General features: G+C 48.0%; 1 protein-coding gene across 1 annotated transcript; it reads left to right on the top strand.

Moving 5' to 3' along the window:
- Positions 1 to 317: 317 nt before the first annotated feature.
- On the top strand, positions 318 to 22,130 carry LOC135378274 (uncharacterized). The gene is made up of 4 exons (XM_064611258.1): positions 318 to 483; positions 12,244 to 12,405; positions 19,073 to 19,210; positions 21,940 to 22,130. The coding sequence occupies exons 1-4, from the start codon at positions 406 to 408 to the stop codon at positions 22,003 to 22,005; spliced, it is 444 nt and encodes a 147-aa protein (XP_064467328.1). The 5' UTR covers positions 318 to 405; the 3' UTR covers positions 22,006 to 22,130.

Genomic DNA, 22,130 nt, shown 5'->3' on the forward strand with positions numbered 1-22,130 from the left:
GTTGGTTGAATGGTTGGCGCACAGCGTGCATTGCGGTGAAGTTCTGTTTTTAGAGTGTACCACCAGGTGCTTTTACCCACTCGAGCATGCCGCTGGTCGTTACCCAGATGTCTCGCGTCGTAAAGCCACGAATTATCATTATCTAAAGCTTCTTTAGTGGCGCTTCATTGATCTTCAACTTATAGAGCAACGCATTTTGTACCTTCATGCATCTGCCGCGGACAAGTCATCCATCAGGAGATCTGATACCGTTTGCATTCCTGCAGAAATCACGGAGGCGTAGGCATATTGCACTACCTGTACCTTGATCGTAACGATCTGTCTGCGCATTTGCATCACAGGGCAACGCTCAGCGACGACCACTGAGAGTGTGTACAAAGCGGACTTTTTGACAGAGCGATCACAATGCCGTCGACTCTTACTGTTGCAGTGAACACAGCATTCCTACGGAGCGTAGGAGGGATGCTTACATTTGCTGAAATGGTGAGATGACCACTTTCACAATTTACAGCCAGTTCGTATAATATAGGACGATGTAGAAATAACATCAAGTCTGTAAGGGTATGAGCTGGCTTGTGCCTCTTTATTAGTTCATATGAAGCCCTTTCTTCTGGGTGCACTGCCTAAGGGGACAAAATTCAGAGGGAAGAGGAAAGCGTGGCAATATTTGCAGATCATACAGTTTGAGTAGTTCAGTAGAAATGGGGGGAATTAATTAATTTAACTCCTCCGGTATTACAACATGACCGGAAGCTGAATCAAATAAATCCAACGACATGGTTCCATGGGTAAAGCGGTATATCTGCATTTCATTTTGAAGTCGGAATATCGTATCTCCAGTTCGCGGCGCAGACTGTAACGAAAAAAGAAAGGAAAAAAGAAAAGAAAACGGATTTACCGTTGCCGTTTTACGTAAGCAGAGGATTGGCTGTGCGCTATCCTGTGTGCTGTTTCCTTGCATCGCTGAAAGCACAGGCACGGACTGCGTATTTCGCTAGACTGGTATGACGAATTCGCTCGGTCAAAATGTGGCAAAAAGGCGGAGCGCTCGGAAATTGCTAGCCTTTTGCCTGCGCTGAGTCCCGTAACGGTTGCCACCCGAACATGAGTGCCGGAAATCTAGCGGTTATAGCCGCTTCGACCACGCTAGGGGCATCGCGGTTGCTCGTCTCCCGGTTTCGACGGTTTCATCGTCTGCTAAGTGCTAACCCACGTGAACTTCGACGAGCGGGCTAATGCGGATCCTCGCCACCCTCGCAGTGCGGATGTGACGACAACGGATATATAGTGGGGCAACCCGCTGCCCGGTTGTATGGAGGCCGGGCGAAAAAAGTGCTAGCCGGCATTTTCCTGGCGCTCGGAAAGCGTCACGCGAACATGCGAGATTGCTGCGCTTTGACCAAGCGAACACCACTGCTCGGGATCTGGCAAAAAAGGTTGCCACGAAATGACCACCCGAGTTCGCCATTAGAGAAGAGACTCCGTATCGCTGTCAGTCAATCAGATATCAGCAACGTCATGTCAGCCACTCCAATGGAATCAGGCGATTGGCTTATGATGTTTTCGTGAAACCTCTACGTTCTCCTAAAACTCGCTAATAAGCGTGCAACCTCGTGCGGGTACTGCGAAGACGTTCACTGCTTCGCGGCCTGGAGCACAAGGTATTCAAAGTATGAATTTGGCCCCTGTTGGTATACGTTGAAGTAGTGTGTAGTTGAAGTTACTTCGTTGTGCGTCTGTGCTCTCTTGCCACCTCATATGCTTGATGCATTGTGGGTAAGATGTGAAATTCCACATGTGTGTCAAACGAAAGCACATCGTTATGAAATGAACTAAACGTTTCAACGAGGTTGTCTTCATCCGGAGTGCTGAGTCAATGCCACTGTGGCGTAAATACAATGAAATATCATCTTGAATGGACCGGTCACCAATTGTGATACGTGTTACAAATGCCCAAACGTGCATCCCTCAGGAAAAGTATGTGCGGTCACAGTGGCGTTGACAGTATGACGTTCGCAAACAGATCTGAGGAAGTACACGACTTGGTCTTTCTGGTCGACTGGTTTTGTGTTATTTTTTTCAGTAAGAGGAGCAATTAGCTTCTACGATGTTACTGCCAACGTCAACCTCACGCATTGAGATGTCTCGTGTGTAGGCGAAGTGGGTGCCGTTGTCACCCCCATGCACTCCCCTGCAACTGTTAACTTTCGCCTTTCTCTATATATTCACCGAATATTTCGCGTTTTGCCCTCGCTCTTGAGTCCGGAGCTCTAGAGCTCAGAATAAAAGAGCCACACGGAGCAGAAGAAAACATCAATATTATCCGTGGAACAACAACGACAACCGATCAAGGCCGGTGATACATGTTCTCGGAGCGTGCTTACGTTGACATGCTAGAGTCCTTTCGCCTGAACATCCAGCGTGCACCCAGTGGAGCAACACATCCCCCTTCTGACACATGTTCAGCACTTCACTGATCTGCGTCATTGACATGTCACCATAGGTGGGCATTTTGGTGAAACCTCACTCGGCCTCAGCCTCACGGCCCTCACGGGCACATGCCCTCACTCGCCCTCACCCTCACGGCCCTCACGGGCACATGCCCTCACTCGCCCTCACCCATGGGGGTCTTACCCTCATAAGGTCTTCCGTGAGCAGAGGTGTGGGCATCCTCACGAGGGCAAATGAGGGTGAGGGTGCCCTCACCCTCACATCACCCTCACCTCACGCACATTGAGGTGAGGTGAGCACAAGAGGTCTGTGTCTACATAAAGTAATTTAATTAATAAGTCAACACATAAGTCACTAGTAATCCGTACAGCACGTCTACTTGATTGCTTCAAAACAAGGGTCTTGAAGAAAAGGTCCCCGAATTCCGGCTACAAATGAATACGGCTGCTATTTAAATAATATTGATCGATAATATAAAGTCATATAACAGACAAAAATGCAAAATGTACAAGTAATTAGAAGTATAGCTGCATACCATCCCGAAAACGACTTCCGCAGCTCCATTATCATTCTCGCTTGAGAGATACTCGATAAAAGCCATTCCTGCCTTGCCAGTATGAAAAACAACTCAAAATTGCTCGGTTTGTGCAACTTCTCTACCCATGTACCCTACGTCCAATTTTTACTGTTCGTACATGTAGTGGATACTTGTTGCAAGAAGGACGAACCAAGCAAGGCAATGAATCTTAGTTGTGGGTACTTGTAACTTGTTGTCAGGAATCAACCAACGAAGCAGTAAAAAAACAACTACAACGTATACACCTACCCGCTCCTAATACTTTTTTGATTCCGTGTTAGCGCCGCGAAGCAACTGTGGCTATGAGCGACGTCACTCCTAATTGAAAGAGCAATTGTGAAGTGAAAACGTTTCACAGAAACAGGTTAAGGTGAGCTCGACGAGGCAAACATTATAACAAGTAATGAATATGAACAAGAACATCATTCATCAGAAAGAAGGTTGAGGTGAGGTGAGGAAAAATTTTCAGAAAAAAATGAGGTGAGGTGAGATGAGGAAAAAGTGTTCTGGAAAATGTTGAGGTGAGGTGAGTTGAGGAACATTTTTCAGAAACAAATTGAGGTGAGGTGAGGTGAGGAAAATAATTTTAAAAGGAGGTTGAGGTGAGGAACGAAGTCCCCCCAAAAAATGAGGTGAGGTGACGTGAGGAAAAACATCTGTGACGAAAATTGAGGTGAGGGCCAAGATCGTGAGGGCATTTGCACAACTCTGCCCGTGAGTGCACCCATGAGGTTGTGCCCCTCATGAGACCTCCTGTGAGTGCACTCATGAGGTCTGAGGGGCGCCAGGTCTGTGTGAGTGAAGTCACTGGTAAGGCCTGAGGGGTATGAGGTCAGTATGAGGGCATTCAGAAATGAGGTCAAATGACGCATACCAGACGCGCGCAAATTATGAAGGCATTGATGATATGGTTCCAGCGACCCAACTACCGGCTGTGTGCACTTTAAAGGGCTGGTGTGTACGTATTTAGCAATTTCGTCTACGTCGCGCTGGGAGCACAGCAAAGCGTCCTGAGCTGACTGATTACTTGGTGATATGGTTCCAGCGACCCAACTACCGGCTGTGTGCACTTTAAAGGGCTGGTGTGTACGTATTTAGAATTTCGTCTACGTCGCGCTGGGAACACAGCAAAGCGTCCCAGCTGACTGATTACTTGGTGATATGGTTCCAGCGACCCAACTACCGGCTGTGTGCACTTTAAAGGGCTGGTGTGCACGTGTTTAGCAATTTTGTCTACGTCGCGCTGGGAACACAGCAAAGCGTCCTGAGCTGACTGATTACTAGGTGATCTTGTTCCAGCGACCCAACTATATACCGGCTGTGTGCACTTTAAAGGGCAGGTGTGCACGTATTTAGAATTTCGTCTACGTCGCGCTGGGAACACAGCAAAGCGTCCCAAGCTGACTGATTACTTGGTGATATGGTTCCAGCGACCCAACTACCGGCTGTGTGCACTTTAAAGGGTTGGTGTGCACGTGTTTAGCAATTTTGTCTACGTCGCGCTGGGAACACAGCAAAGCGTCCTGAGCTGACTGATTACTTGGTGATATGGTTTCAGCGACCCAACTACCGGTTGTGTGCACTTTAAAGCAGGGTGTCGAACCGCAAAAAATACGGGTTCGGTTCGGGTTCGGGTTCGCGTTGTTTTGATTTCGTTCCGGTTCAGTTCCGGTTCGGCCAGGCCAGAAATCGAACCGGTTCGCAAACCGGTTCGCAGCCCCGAACCGGTTCGCGAACCGGTTCAACGCTTCCGTTATATATGTTCCATAAAACTGCTTTTATCAGGAAATACGTGGCTAATAGCTTACTGCTGTTGTCTGCATTGACGTCTCTAGCGGTGAGGTAGCCCTTTAGTGAGAGAAATGAGAAATGGATGAACACTTATTGCAACTAGAGTTCACGCCGTTGAAGCGGTGTAGTCCTGCTACTTTCTGTTCCCAAAATATCTTTTTTCACACGCACAGTGCCAGCAAGATACACTTAAAGGAAGCCTAATAAGATGGACAGCGTAACATAGACGACAGTACTTGCCGGCACACTGCTTTCGCAGCGTGAATCGATCTGAAACCGTACTGAAGCATGTCGAAAATAAGCCTGCAAGCCTTACTCTGTCCGAGCTCACAGCAGTGTACTTGTTAATCCACAACACAACGGCAATGTGTCACGACGACACAACTGCGCTACCAATAAGCAGAACCACATTTACTTTTCAAAGCACGACCAATCAAACAGGCACCGTTCTGCTTACGCTCCTTCTCCACTTCTCATGTTTCTGACTTGTTTAATTTGTGCTGCTCACGTGTAAAGGGAAATCTTGGGCGCTTATTTGATCACATATTCGTCCTGTAGAGCTATATAACTGGCCTACTCCATTCGTGTTTCATTCGTCCGCGTGGCACCTGGTCTCTGAAGAGAAGACGCCCCAACGCGTGCGTGGGGCGCTAGCCGCGGCACTCACAGGGACAACTGCGCTTCAACATGTTAAAAAGACGCTGAAAGTATACTTACTATACGTCGTCGTCTGACTGCTAGGTGCACATTTCTGAAATTTATGATATAGGCGCGTGATGATGATACCAATGTGTCTTCGTTCGGGTATAGAGAGGAACTCTTATGCTGACTTCTTTTATGTCCGAACCGTTTTGTTGCGAACCGGTTACCGCTATTATTTTTTACGGTTCTGCTCCGGTTCGGGTTCAACAGTGTCATGAAAATTTCGGTTCGGGTTCGGTTCCGGCAAAAATAACGGTTCGGGCACGGTTTTCGGTTCGGGTTCGGGTTCGGTTCGACACCCTGCTTTAAAGGGCTGGTGTGCACGTGTTTAGCAATTTCGTCTACGTCGCGCTGGGAACACAGCAAAGCGTCCCAAGCTGACTGATTACTTGCTGATATAGTTCCAGCGACTCAACTACCGGCTGTGTGCACTTTAAAGGGCTGGTGTGCACGTGTTTAGCAATTTTGTCTACGTCGCGCTGGGAACACAGCAAAGCGTCCTGAGCTGACTGATTACTTGCTGATATAGTTCCAGCGACTCAACTACCGGCTGTGTGCACTTTAAAGGGCTGGTGTTCACGTGTTTAGCAATTTCGTCTACGTCGCGCTGGGAACACAGCAAAGCGACCTGAGCTGACTGATTACTTGGTGATATGGTTTCAGCGACCCAACTACCGGCTGTGTGCACTTTAAAGGGCTGGTGTTCTCGTGTTTAGCAATTTCGTCTACGTCGCGCTGGGAACACAGCAAAGTGTCCTGAGCTGACTGATTACTTGGTGATATGGTTTCAGCGACCCAACTACCGGCTGTGTGCACTTTAAAGGGCTGGTGTGCACGTGTTTAGCAATTTCGTCTACGTCGCGCTGGGAACACAGCAAAGCGTCCTGAGCTGACTGATTACTTGCTGATATAGTTCCAGCAACTCAACTACCGGCTGTGTGCACTTTAAAGGGCTGGTGTGCACGTGTTTAGCAATTTTGTCTACGTCGCGCTGGGAACACAGCAAAGCGTCCTGAGCTGACTGATTACTTGCTGATATAGTTCCAGCAACTCAACTACCGGCTGTGTGCACTTTAAAGGGCTGGTGTGCACGTGTTTAGCAATTTTGTCTACGTCGCGCTGGGAACACAGCAAAGCGTCCTGAGCTGACTGATTACTTGCTGATATAGTTCCAGCGACTCAACTACCGGCTGTGTGCAGTTTAAAGGGCTGGTGTGCACGTGTTTAGCAATTTCGTCAACGTCGCGCTGGGAACACAGCAAAGCGTCCCAAGCTGACTGATTACTTGCTGATATAGTTCCAGCGACTCAACTACCGGCTGTGTGCACTTTAAAGGGCTGGTGTGCACGTGTTTAGCAATTTCGTCAACGTCGCGCTGGGAACACAGCAAAGCGTCCCAAGCTGACTGATTACTTGCTGATATAGTTCCAGCGACTCAACTACCGGCTGTGTGCACTTTAAAGGGCTGGTGTGCACGTGTTTAGCAATTTCGTCAACGTCGCGCTGGGAACACAGCAAAGCGTCCCAAGCTGACTGATTACTTGCTGATATAGTTCCAGCGACTCAACTACCGGCTGTGTGCACTTTAAAGGGCTGGTGTGCACGTGTTTAGCAATTTCGTCAACGTCGCGCTGGGAACACAGCAAAGCGTCCCAAGCTGACTGATTACTTGCTGATATAGTTCCAGCGACTCAACTACCGGCTGTGTGCACTTTAAAGGGCTGGTGTGCACGTGTTTAGCAATTTTGTCTACGTCGCGCTGGGAACACAGCAAAGCGTCCTGAGCTGACTGATTACTTGCTGATATAGTTCCAGCGACTCAACTACCGGCTGTGTGCACTTTAAAGGGCTGGTGTGCACGTGTTTAGCAATTTTGTCTACGTCGCGCTGGGAACACAGCAAAGCGTCCTGAGCTGACTGATTACTTGCTGATATAGTTCCAGCGACTCAACTACCGGCTGTGTGCACTTTAAAGGGCTGGTGTTCACGTGTTTAGCAATTTCGTCTACGTCGCGCTGGGAACACAGCAAAGCGACCTGAGCTGACTGATTACTTGGTGATATGGTTTCAGCGACCCAACTACCGGCTGTGTGCACTTTAAAGGGCTGGTATTCTCGTGTTTAGCAATTTCGTCTACGTCGCGCTGGGAACACAGCAAAGTGTCCTGAGCTGACTGATTACTTGGTGATATGGTTCCAGCGACCCAACTACCGGCTGTGTGCACTTTAAAGGGCTGGTGTGCACGTGTTTAGCAATTTCGTCAACGTCGCGCTGGGAACACAGCAAAGCGTCCCAAGCTGACTGATTACTTGCTGATATAGTTCCAGCGACTCAACTACCGGCTGTGTGCACTTTAAAGGGCTGGTGTGCACGTGTTTAGCAATTTTGTCTACGTCGCGCTGGGAACACAGCAAAGCGTCCTGAGCTGACTGATTACTTGCTGATATAGTTCCAGCGACTCAACTACCGGCTGTGTGCACTTTAAAGGGCTGGTGTGCACGTGTTTAGCAATTTTGTCTACGTCGCGCTGGGAACACAGCAAAGCGTCCTGAGCTGACTGATTACTTGCTGATAAAGTTCCAGCGACTCAACTACCGGCTGTGTGCACTTTAAAGGGCTGGTGTTCTCGTGTTTAGCAATTTCGTCTACGTCGCGCTGGGAACACAGCAAAGTGTCCTGAGCTGACTGATTACTTGGTGATATGGTTTCAGCGACCCAACTACCGGCTGTGTGCACTTTAAAGGGCTGGTGTGCACGTGTTTAGCAATTTCGTCTACGTCGCGCTGGGAACACAGCAAAGCGACCTGAGCTGACTGATTACTTGGTGATATGGTTTCAGCGACCCAACTACCGGCTGTGTGCACTTTAAAGGGCTGGTGTGCACGTGTTTAGCAATTTCGTCTACGTCGCGCTGGGAACACAGCAAAGCGTCCTGAGCTGACTGATTACTTGCTGATATAGTTCCAGCAACTCAACTACCGGCTGTGTGCACTTTAAAGGGCTGGTGTGCACGTGTTTAGCAATTTTGTCTACGTCGCGCTGGGAACACAGCAAAGCGTCCTGAGCTGACTGATTACTTGCTGATATAGTTCCAGCAACTCAACTACCGGCTGTGTGCACTTTAAAGGGCTGGTGTGCACGTGTTTAGCAATTTTGTCTACGTCGCGCTGGGAACACAGCAAAGCGTCCTGAGCTGACTGATTACTTGCTGATATAGTTCCAGCGACTCAACTACCGGCTGTGTGCACTTTAAAGGGCTGGTGTGCACGTGTTTAGCAATTTCGTCAACGTCGCGCTGGGAACACAGCAAAGCGTCCCAAGCTGACTGATTACTTGCTGATATAGTTCCAGCGACTCAACTACCGGCTGTGTGCACTTTAAAGGGCTGGTGTGCACGTGTTTAGCAATTTCGTCAACGTCGCGCTGGGAACACAGCAAAGCGTCCCAAGCTGACTGATTACTTGCTGATATAGTTCCAGCGACTCAACTACCGGCTGTGTGCACTTTAAAGGGCTGGTGTGCACGTGTTTAGCAATTTTGTCTACGTCGCGCTGGGAACACAGCAAAGCGTCCTGAGCTGACTGATTACTTGCTGATATAGTTCCAGCGACTCAACTACCGGCTGTGTGCACTTTAAAGGGCTGGTGTGCACGTGTTTAGCAATTTTGTCTACGTCGCGCTGGGAACACAGCAAAGCGTCCTGAGCTGACTGATTACTTGCTGATATAGTTCCAGCGACTCAACTACCGGCTGTGTGCACTTTAAAGGGCTGGTGTTCACGTGTTTAGCAATTTCGTCTACGTCGCGCTGGGAACACAGCAAAGCGACCTGAGCTGACTGATTACTTGGTGATATGGTTTCAGCGACCCAACTACCGGCTGTGTGCACTTTAAAGGGCTGGTGTGCACGTGTTTAGCAATTTCGTCAACGTCGCGCTGGGAACACAGCAAAGCGTCCCAAGCTGACTGATTACTTGCTGATATAGTTCCAGCGACTCAACTACCGGCTGTGTGCACTTTAAAGGGCTGGTGTTCACGTGTTTAGCAATTTCGTCTACGTCGCGCTGGGAACACAGCAAAGTGTCCTGAGCTGACTGATTACTTGGTGATATGGTTCCAGCGACCCAACTACCGGCTGTGTGCACTTTAAAGGGCTGGTGTGCACGTGTTTAGCAATTTCGTCAACGTCGCGCTGGGAACACAGCAAAGCGTCCCAAGCTGACTGATTACTTGCTGATATAGTTCCAGCGACTCAACTACCGGCTGTGTGCACTTTAAAGGGCTGGTGTTCACGTGTTTAGCAATTTCGTCTACGTCGCGCTGGGAACACAGCAAAGTGTCCTGAGCTGACTGATTACTTGGTGATATGGTTCCAGCGACCCAACTACCGGCTGTGTGCACTTTAAAGGGCTGGTGTGCACGTGTTTAGCAATTTCGTCAACGTCGCGCTGGGAACACAGCAAAGCGTCCCAAGCTGACTGATTACTTGCTGATATAGTTCCAGCGACTCAACTACCGGCTGTGTGCACTTTAAAGGGCTGGTGTGCACGTGTTTAGCAATTTTGTCTACGTCGCGCTGGGAACACAGCAAAGCGTCCTGAGCTGACTGATTACTTGCTGATATAGTTCCAGCGACTCAACTACCGGCTGTGTGCACTTTAAAGGGCTGGTGTGCACGTGTTTAGCAATTTTGTCTACGTCGCGCTGGGAACACAGCAAAGCGTCCTGAGCTGACTGATTACTTGCTGATATAGTTCCAGCGACTCAACTACCGGCTGTGTGCACTTTAAAGGGCTGGTGTTCACGTGTTTAGCAATTTCGTCTACGTCGCGCTGGGAACACAGCAAAGCGACCTGAGCTGACTGATTACTTGGTGATATGGTTTCAGCGACCCAACTACCGGCTGTGTGCACTTTAAAGGGCTGGTATTCTCGTGTTTAGCAATTTCGTCTACGTCGCGCTGGGAACACAGCAAAGTGTCCTGAGCTGACTGATTACTTGGTGATATGGTTCCAGCGACCCAACTACCGGCTGTGTGCACTTTAAAGGGCTGGTGTGCACGTGTTTAGCAATTTCGTCTACGTCGCGCTGGGAACACAGCAAAGCGTCCTGAGCTGACTGATTACTTGCTGATATGGTTCCAGCGACCCAACAACCGCCTGTGTGCACTTTAAAGGGCTGGTGTGCACGTTTTTACCAATTTCGTCTACGTCACGCTGGGAACCCAGCAAAGCCTCCTGAGCTTTGCCCAGGACACTTGGCGGTGTTCCCAGCGCGGGGTAGATGAAATTGCTAATTTGCAGCCCTTTAAAGTGCACCCTGCCAGTAGTTGGGTCGCTGGAACCATATCACGAAGTAATCAGTCAGCTCAGGAAGCTTTGTTGTGTTCCCAGCGCGACGTAGACCAAATTTCTAAAAACGGGCACACCAGCCCTTTAAAGTCCACCCTGCCAGTAGATGGGTCACTGGAACCATATCACCAACTAATCCGTCAGTTCAGGACGCTTTGCTGTGTTCCCAGCGCGACGTAGACGAAATTGCTAAAAACGGGCACACCAGCCCATTAAAGGGCACACTGCGTGTAGTTGGGTCACTGGAACCATATCACCAACTAATCCGTCAGCTCAGGACGTTTGGCTGTGTTCCCAGCGCGACGTAGACGAAATTGCTAAAAATGGGAACACCAGCCCTTTAAAGTGAACCCTGCCGGTAGCTGGGTCGCTCGAACCATATCACTAGTGCCTACATAATTTGCCCACGTCTCGTAAGCGTCAGTTGACCTGATTGCTGAATGCACTCATACGGACCTCACACCCCTCAGGCCTCAGCAGTGACTTCACTCACACAGACCTGGCGCCCCTCAGACCTCATGAGTGCACTCACAGGCGGTCTCATGAGGGGCAAAACCTCATGAGCGCACTCACAGGAGACTTCGTGAGGGTAAGACCTCATGAGTGCACTCACGGATGGCCTGATCGCGGGCTTGCCCTCACTCACCCTCACCTCAAAGGCGTGAGGTGAGGGTGAGGGGCACTCATGAGGGCCCTCATGAGTGAGTTCGCCCAGCTATGTATGTCACTGCACTACGTCATAGTTCACGTCAAGGTATTTGCACCAACAGCACAAATCGCCAGCAGCGCCTCTATGGAGCCGTACAGGCAGTGACTTACAAAACACTGCGATGGATGAGTGTACGGTTAGCAGTCACCAGAATCGTTCCATGATTACAAGTGTGGAACGTGTCAATCGGAAAGAGAAAAGTTCGGTCGCACAGATAAAGACAATTCGGGCTATAATAGAGCAGTGGACTATAAGGGACAACCTGAGCGCTGCACTTTCCCAGAAACGCATGGGACCAACTGAAATGTCCCTTAGGTTGTTGTGATGGTTGAGTGCTCGCTATGTCACCACATAGATGGCTGCTGGCGAGTGGCGACATGATGTTCATTTGATATCGCGAGTCCTGGGGAGACTTCACCAGTATCCAACTAGTATCCAACTAGTAGTATCCAACATCGTTCTTCAGTAGGCAGACATTTTCTTTACTTCTTATTATTGTTTTTATTTTTGTAAGTTCATTAATCCACCAATCGTCACTATTCCAGCAGCTCAAACTTGCAATTTCGCGGCCGAAACAGTTGATATTTGTCGGTGGTCATGTAGAAGAACTATGTTATAGTATCCCCCCCCCCCCCATGGTTCTCATTAACTTTACTTTTTCAGGCCTGCGGCGTCGTGGCTTTCGCCATGGCAGAAGGTTACGGGGGATTTAACATGAGAGAGTTTGTTGCGCTCATCTCGTTTACATATTGGCTCATATCCTTCTACATTCTTCTTTCGGGATTGCTTTCCCTCACGGGTACAGTACTGCCGACAACGTTCTTTGTAAGTGCAGCGTAAGCTTTCAGTCTTGCTCATTTCTGTGCTTATAACTTATTTTAACGGGTACACAAAGGGTAATGCGTGAAATTTACACGTGACTTCAAGAAAATGACAAAGATAACAGGGTTCAGGGATAGCATGTAAACCTAAATAGGTAGGTTGCTCGACGTTGTGACGACTTTGTGTTGTGACGACGTTGTGACTGTCGTCCTGACAGTCACTCAAAGGTTGCTATATGGAGTAGACGTCCGTATCAAACGATCTAAGGCCCACATATTTCTATTCGGTTGAGAGTTACTGTAAGTAAGTAAGTAGCGTTCGTAAGTAAGTAATCGTAAAAACTTATAGTCTCATATAATATAGTAATACTATATACAGGTTGTCCCACGTAACATGCGCCAAGCTTTAAAAAACAAATAAAAACGAAGCGATCTTCGTGGATGAAACCAAGTGCATGTTGTTAAGAGTCGCCGAAGCTGATAGCCAGTATTTTTTCGTTTATACTAACTAGCTAATTAATTAAACTTAATTAACTGTCTTTTTAATTAGTGACCTAAGAGCAAAAGTTTCAATGAACAGTTTGTACAGCAAGTTGAGACATTTTCGAAAACTCAGTGGCGATTTAGCAGTAAATGCGAGAGAAATACTTGGCTTCCGGTTGTCTACTTCGGATCTAAACCCGACTTCCGGTTGTCCACTTCCCGTCCACACTTGACTTCCGGGTATCCACTTCCGGTCCAACTGGACTTCCTGTTCTCGACTTCCGGTCTAACCTGACTTCCAGTTGTCCACCTCTGGCCTATACTTGACTTCCGGTTCGATACTTTCAATTACTATATGTGAGTCCATTTAATTAACCTTTAATTAGCCTCAATTACTTTCAATTACTCTTTCATTATTGAAGGTAACCACAGGTTACCTGAGGTAATGTTGAATTTCATTTAATTACCTTTAATTACGTTTTCTTGCTTTAATTACTCCAAATTTCACTTTAATTGACGTTAGTTACATTCAATTACATTTCATTACCTCAGGTAACCAGCGGTTACCTTTGGTAATCTTTAATTTTATTTAATCATTCTCTTAATCACATATATTACATTCATTACTTTTAAACTAAACACTCTTGCTTTTATTACCTCTAATTACCTTTAATTACTCTTACCCTTACTTAGCTTCAACTACTTCAATTTGATATCATTTACCTCCATTTACATTTACCCTTTGATATCCCCATTAGATGTCCACTTATACCTTTGCCTCGGTGAGGCTTCACCATCTCATACACAGGCACACCACACACACACATGCATACAGCTTTTTCTATTTTGACACTCCTAATGCTGACGAATTAATAAGGTGTCCTCAGCGCGGTACCCTTTACAGGTTTCCTTTTTTCCTGCCAGAGAGCCCACGGAATTTCAAAGAGCACCACGTGACTGCCTGCTCGCGCGTCTACACTCTAAAAACAGAACTTCACCGCATAGCACGCTGTGCGTCAACCACACTCTTAAAAATGAACTTCACCGCATAGCACGCTCCTAGCCAACCATAATCTCGAATGATATCGTTATCTGCCCTGATTTGTTCAAAACGGGAGGCGTACGCCTTTTTGTGACACTTATGCTGTTCATAATTGTCACAAAAAAGGCGTACGCCTACCGTTTTCAACAAATCATGGCAGATAAAAATATCATTCGAGATTATGGTTGGCTAGGAGCGTGCTATGCGGTGAAGTTCATTTTTAAGAGTGCTGTGTTGGGTCCTGGAGCGCGACAATCACTTCCCCGAACACATTACAGCTTTTCGGAAGGGTTGGTCTGCATCTGACGCCATCGCTGAAGTGACTACATCGCTCAAAGAGGCAAGGGAGTCAAATGCATTTGCCCTCGCTCTGTTCCTTGATGTAAAGCAGGCCTACGACTCTGTCACTCACGCAGCATGTTTGGCTGCGATACAAGGTGCTTGTATCGAGGGCCGCCTGCTGAGATACCTCTGGGACTTTCTCTCTGCCCGTACGTTCGATGTGTGCGTCAATGGGCGCATGAGCTCAAAGAAAAAGTTCGAACGTGGGGTCCCACAGGGCAGTGTTCTCTCTCCTACTCTATTCAACCTGATCATGGCCGGCGTCCACCGCAGGATTCGCCCATCTCCGTATACCCTTCAGCTTACCATCTACGCGGACGATATCTGCCTCCGCGTTGTGGGAGACAACAAGGAGAAGCTTCGTGACACCGCCGAAATTGCATTGAACGGCCTCAGTGCGGCTCTTCTTGAAAGGGGGCTTGTCGTATCTCCAGAAAAATCTCAATGCTTGGTTTGCATTCCCCGCCGAAAGTACGTGGGCAAGGGTTTCCCTAATCTCTCCATCAACAGCACCCCCATCCCAAGATGTGAGGTTTGTCGTTACCTTGGTGTCACCATTGACAGCTCTTTACGCTGGTCTAGGCTAGTAAGCCAAACGGTGTGTAAAGGCAAGAAGACTCTTAATTTACTCCGAAGGATCAGTGGCAAATCATGGGGCTGCAGTTCAAGTTCGCTGCTCACGCTACACAAGGCCCTCATTCTCTCGCGTATCCTGTACGTGTCGCCGTACGTGGATCTGGGACCTTCACAATGGCAGGCTCTTGAGCGGCTCCATCGGGCAGGGATAAGAACGGCGCTTGGAGTACCCAGCTTTTCTGGAATTACCCAGACCTACCTGGAAGCCAAGGAAAAGCCTGTCAGTATCCACTCCGAGCTTAGGGGGCTCCGCCACTTAGACAACTTGGCCACGTCCAGAAGCAAGCACTCTCTTTTTTCTGCCCTCGTAAAAAGGTCACACACGTCTCTCGGCCGCTTGGCCAGCGTATACGCTACTAGCGCCCTGGCCCACAGTGAGCGATCGCCTCAACATCCTGCTGGGTTACCTTCAGTGCCATGGCGAGAGTTTGTACCGGGTGTAACGCTCGACGTTCCGGGCCTTCATAAAAAGAGGGAGTGCAGCCCCCTGGTCGCTAGAACGGCGGCTGAGAACCTCATAACTGACGTCTACCACTCACATACTCTGGTATTCACTGATGGCTCTATTGACGATCGTACCAAAAGTGCCGCGTGTGCCTTCCACATCCCGTCAGTGAACGTGTCCTGGCAAGGGAGATCATCGCGTTACCCGATATCCTCCACGACTGCTGAGCTCCTGGCTCTCCTGCATGCTGCTGCTGCGGTCCAGGTACGAGGGTTTGCCAGAGCAGTCCTACTCACAGACTCGAGAAGCGCTCTATGGGACGTGATGAACCCCATGTGTGACAACATCTTAGCGCGAAGCATCAGAAGATCGTGCGCCCAACATAAACAAGCTGGAGGCGATATCGCCTTCCAATGGATACCGTCCCACGTCGGTGTCGGCGGCAACGAAAGGGCGGACCAGCTGGCGTCCTCGGCACACCTGGGCTGCAGCAATGTTTTGCCAACTCCGGACGACGCCGACAGGCAGATGTCTGTTCAGCTCCTTGTTGAACAGCGTCACCCTGGAATACGGGACATCATGCATCATAATCGCCCTCCTCTTCCCACGAAAAATCTTCCTCGAAGCATCCAGACCATGCTCCATAGGCTCCGCACTGGGTGCGCGTTCACCAATTCTCAGCTGTTCAAGATAGGCTCTAGGGGTGACGCCTGCTGTGGCCACTGTCAACAACCCGAAACAATCGAACATATCCTGCGAGACTGCCGAGCATACCATTCTGCGCGCGAAACACATCTCCCTCGCTCCACCTCGGGCTCGCTAGCAGACATCCTCTACCCCGCTGGTTCTTCTGCCGAACGTTCCGCCAAGGCAAGAAACCTCATTCTCTTCCTGCTGAAGACAGGCCTTGCTGATCGACCCATCTAATACTGTACTCTCCCCGATGAACTCGTGCACCTCACCGCATCCCCATCCTTCAACCTCCTCTATCCTCCATCCGTCCGTCCTTCCTTTGTGTTTTGTTTTGCTATGCGTTTTCCTTTTCTTTTTTTGGCTATAGTCGTGACGACGCCCACTTCTGTGTGGCCAACAACGGCGCGCCTATCCTGCCATCACCCCCCCCCCCCCCCTCATTTTTAAGAGTGCATTGCCACGAATGATATGGTTGTCGCTTTTGATTCGAAGAGAGAGGTGGGCCTACGTCTTTTTGTGGCAATTTTGATATATGAAAATTGTCACAAAAAGGAGTACGTCCCCCTCTCTCTTCGAATCAGAAGCGAAGTGAAGTTCTGTTTTTAGAGTGTAGCGCACGTCGCTCTTGGGTCGCCCACACGCCTTTGCGACACTCTTAGAAATGAACTTCACCGCATAGCACACTCCTAGCCAACCATTCTCTCGAATGGTATCGTTATCTGTTCTGATTTGTTGGAAACAGGAGGCGTACGCCTTTTTGTGACAATCATGAACAGTATAAGTGCCACAAAAAAGGCGTACGCCTACCGTTTTCAACAAATCATGGAAGATAACGATATCATTCGAGATTATGGTTGGCTAGGAGCGTGCTATGCGGTGAAGTTCATTTTTAAGAGTGTAGTTCGACGACACTCGGCGAAGCGCGGCGCGGCGGCAACGCGCGATACGTGAGCCGCTGTCGGGGGAGTAAAGTAATGCTCTACACTCTAAAAACAGAACTTCACCGCACTGCACGCTCTGCACGAACCATTGCAACAAAGGATAGGGTTATCGCTTCTGATTCGAAAGGCAGAGTAGGGCGTACTCCTTTTTGTGCCAATTTGGATATATAATAATTGACACAAAAAGGCTTGCGCCTCCCTGTCTCTTCGAATCAGAACCGATAACCATATCATTCGTAGCAATGGTTGGCGCAGAGCGTGCTATGCGGTGAAGTTCTGTTTTTAGGGTGTACATCTGACGGTGGCCAGCGAGCTGTGCCAGCGGAGCGGCGTAGGCTCCGGTGGACTCGCATTTGCCAACATGGCATCGCCCATTGAGCTTTTGATCGAAGCTGTTAAAGAACATCCGTGCCTATATAATACACGACGGATGGACTATAGAGACAAGCAAAAGAAGGAGAGCAGTTGGGAAGTCGTGTGACTTTCCTCTTCAATTCAGTGTCCATGTTCGGGGATACCAACCGTATTACAGTAGTACATATAAATATAACAATGCCAACGATGGGGACACGGATTGTCTTTAGTCGGATTCCAAGACACGGGTACAGTTGCAGGATATGACTGCTTTCCCTCTACGAAATGTGAAAATATCCCGTAGTGTTTTCGTTGCGCTGCGCTGAATCGCATCAGACTATGATCCCAGTTGGATGATGAAGCGTGGCGTAGCGAACGCTAGCTGTCGGCGCGGAACGCGGGCGGCGATGGGCGAAGACTACGTCGGACTCTCTGGACTCGTCGGACTGTCTGGCTGAGCATGTAGAGGGGGGGGGGGGGTACTGGGAGGATCGGCTCGCCGTTGTTGGCCACACGGAAATGGGCGTCGTCACGACTATAGCCAAAGATTGTGTAGAGATAAGTTGGATGTCGTTGCTCTAGCGAATGACAGTAGAGATAGGGTGCAGGTCACTGGACTTGGGAAAGGTACGCCATCCTTTATCTTTCCCGCTGCTACCTTTGAGCAAGAATGGCGGCCGCAGCAAGGGTTGGCATGCTACGGCCGTCATTAATGCTCAAAGGTCGCGGCGGCAAAGATCAGAAGATGGCAGTACTCCCCCAATCCAGTTACTTTAGACGCCCGCTAGAGGCAGTTAGAGTCACCAAATAAGGAGCAGAGTAGCGACACTGAGCCACGCCAGCGAGCGAGCCCGCCAACTTGAGTCAGGCGCGGCTGCGTCGCCTATAGCAATGGGACGCAATCTTCCCCTTCTCCGGTGGAGAACAACGCGCAGTCGAGCCAGCTCGCAACCCAGGAAACCAGTTTTGGATGGAGGTGACCCAACATGGACGGCGAGTTCTTGGAAGGAGAAACCACGTGACACGATAGGCCGAATCGCGGACACCGAACGGCGGCTCCGGCGCGGAGAAGGAATGCCATACTCTGTACCCCTATTTAGTGACTCTAGAGGCAGTCACGCGGTATTCTTTTAAATTTCGCGGACCTTCTTTATTGGCATGAAAACAGAAACACGTAAAGAGTACCGCGTGGAAGACAGCTTATTCGAAAATGTCTCAGCTTACTATACGACCCATTGACACTTTGGCTCTCAAGTGACGAATTAAAAAGTGGGTCAATTAATTTTCATTAATTAGCTAATTCGCACATACAGTTCGTTTCGTCCACAAGGATAGCTTCGTTTTTTTTTTTCAAAGCTTTGCGACCGTTACGTGGGACACCCTGTACAAATATACATCGTAATATTATTGGCGTGTTCAACCTAAAAATAGTAATATTACAGGCGTGTTCAACCTAAGAGCGGCACCTCGGGTGCGATAAGACAAATTCTTTTCTTACTACTCTTTTGAGATGTAAGTATACAACATGTTATTATCTTGGTTAACTTCAGGGAGCTTCCCAGTCAATGAACACTACTACGATAATTAGTAAATAAAAAGCAGCTGTGATCGAGTTATCAGTTAAATCGAGTTATCAAGAATAATTGTACGGAGCGAGCCCGTGTCAGATATTCGTATGTTGGATGTTCCTTATTGCCCGTCACAAGCTGCCACACCGTTCTTTCTACTCTTACAGTTCTTGCTGTTCCATGCCCTAGGATTTCCCTTGTATCTGGCTGGCGGTATCGGTGCGCTAACCACAATATCGTGGCATAGCGACTACTACACCTATGGGTACTACGGATATGGTCGTGCGCAAATGATAACTGCAGGGGTAAGCGCACACTCAATGGTTTCGCAAAGTCGTCACGTGGAGCGACGAACACAATTCGTCGAAAGATTACCCTAATCGACGATGTTGCAAACAGTAAAGGTTGCAGAAAAATGCATCAACATTTTACGTGTTTTTCAGAATAAATGAATATGCAAACAGATGTTACCAATATAATGAAAACCATAAGACAGACAAGCGTTAGAAAACTGTTAGAAGCAGAACGATGAAACAACGTTTGTACCACTAATCTGCAACCTAATGAACCATCTGTTTTGTTGTAGATCAACAACACACACAGGTGTAGTAAGCGAAGCATCAATGTTTCGACATGAACGCGCCGATTTCTTAAGTTGCGTGGTTTGCAACGATCATTCATGGCTTCGCAACGTTCTTCCACTACCGATAGGGACATATACTAGATACACACAAAGGAGATAGAAAATAACTAAGCAGCCGCATCGTCGTCGTCATGACCTAGAACGACTAGAACTTTGATTATACGCGTGGTGTAGTTCGCGAGATTGGAACCCTCGAACAACCTTCCGAGTCGAGTTATGATGTCAGATGAGCGAGAGCATCGGCCATTCCAATTGGATATCGTAGGCACGTGACACCTCCCGCGGTCGCCTCGTTGGCGGAGATGCTTGCGGTGATGTAAGAGCCCGATGAGTTTCGGGATTTGTGGTGCCCAAATTTTACGCGTCCATTGCACCAGTTGCTGTAAAACTGTGATTGGTTCATATCTACGTAAAAAACCGACCGTTACATTTATCCGGCATAACATGGGGAGAAGTATCGCAACTCCTTTAAGAAGAAACGGAATATAAAACAGATTAGCAAAACAGAAACAAAAGAGAGAAAATCTCGACTGGTTGGATGCTGCCAACAAGTTAGCGACGCTTGGGGAGATGTATGTAGCTGTGAACTTCTCCACTGACTCCGCAGTGATTGATGATCTGGTACAGGTTATAGGTGATTCTGTACATAGCCTTTATGTACCCCTTCCTGTCTTCGCACCACCATGCACAAGCACCTTGTGTACCCTTCACTATACAGAGCGTGTCACTAGCTCATAGCCATCCGGGTTGTCAGTTACACTTATCTGACATAGTCAACGTATTGTAATGCAATGTTGTATCCCCCTTCCTATCTACACATTGCCCTACTTGTATTCTATCATTTGTTTCTGCATTGTAGAGCACTATGTTTTCGTTGCTCACTAAAGGTACACTGCCATAGTCTACATCACTCTAAGAAAAAAATAGAGCATACCCAACTCTTATGCAGCGTAAAATCTTTGTCCCTGAGAGCTAAATGAATGTCTTCGTAGGATTAATGATTGGTGCTTAACATGGCAAATGACTCTCAATTTTCAAAAATGTACATACATGCATGTCACGAGGAAAAGAGTACCACTGTCCTTTCAGTATTGTATAGATGGATGTGTTCTATCATGTGTTGACTCCTGTAGATATCTCGGAGTTACGTTGTGCAATGATTTGAGATGGAATCAGCATATTGATACTATCGTGAGAAAGGCAATGGGTAAATTATACTATTTGCGTCGTCATCTTCATCGAGCGTCCACCGCCACAAAATTGAAGGCATAGAAGACATATGTACTATCTGCTCTGGAGTATGCGAGCATTATTTGGGACCCTTTTACAGCATCAAATATTGATAAATTAGAAGGAGTGCAAAGGAAAGCCTTGCGCTTCATTTTTAACAAATACAGAAAGCTGGATTCAGTCTCTAAGCTTTACGATAGGGCAGAGCTTGAGTTGCTTAGTTCCCGCAGGAAAATGCAGCGGTTCAGGTTCCTTTACCAAATGATTCACAACAAGTTTAAAATCGACAGCGCACTTTACCTGCAGCCTTTCTCTGGCCGAGAAACTAGGCAGTGACGCAGTTTATGCTTCAAACCCTTCAGCGCGAAAAATGATTGTTTTAAATTTTCCTTCTTCCCGCGGAATGTCCTGGAATGGAATGAGCTACCACAGGCGATAATGAATAGTCCTACGGTTGAGAATTTTTGTAAACTGATAGCGACAGTTCTGAATTAATGTCTTATATTATTACTTTTTGTTTACCTTGTACTACTAAAAGTGTTATGTATCCCACCCTACTTAGGCTTACTTGTAAGCCAGTAGTATGAATAAATGAAAATGAATCACTCTTTTTTAGCGTAATGTTCACTCCTGTTTTCGAAAGCGTGGTACACTGTCGCCCAGGAGTGTAACTTAACCCTGCAAGTGAGTAAAAATTACTCTGCGTGCATGCGGGGTAAAATTATGTTACTGTCCTTCACTTATGTTACTTTGTTACTGTTTTACTCATGAAAAGTGTCCTTTTAACATTCAGGTCCTGTGGCTGATGTTGCCCTGGGCGTATACACACTGAGATGGGTTACATGGACGGGCGTACAGACGTTGAGACTTGGACTGACAAAGGGTGGCTCACTAACACGCACATACTTTGGCGATCACTCACAAGCCGCCATTTTAGAGTACAGGTAGTCAACGGATGAGAACCTGCGTATCCAGCGTGGTATGGCGACGTCATAGTCGTCATAGCAGGGTAAAGAGAGTATCGTAAGAGTAAGGCGGTGTGATCTGGGTAAAGATGGGCACTAAAGAGTATAGAAAGAGTGTAAAAGTCATAGTTACACTCCATTTACTGTTATTTACTGTTGTTTTTCTTAGAGTGATGGAACACGGTTTTCTCTACAGGTTTTCGGCCTTGTAGCTTCTGTCTGCCACCTGGTGCACACTATATTCGTGTACAAGGGACGCTGAAGAGATGCAACCTGGGGCCTACCAGTGGGGCCAGCCACGTATATGCCCGAGAAACATTCAACTACATTGTTACAATGTTTTTCTTTTGTTTTTTAAGAGCGAAAATAAAAGCAAATGAACGTTGC

The sequence above is a fragment of the Ornithodoros turicata genome, chromosome 1 (assembly GCF_037126465.1).
Source record: "Ornithodoros turicata isolate Travis chromosome 1, ASM3712646v1, whole genome shotgun sequence".
In the NCBI taxonomy this organism is placed as follows: domain Eukaryota; kingdom Metazoa; phylum Arthropoda; class Arachnida; order Ixodida; family Argasidae; genus Ornithodoros; species Ornithodoros turicata.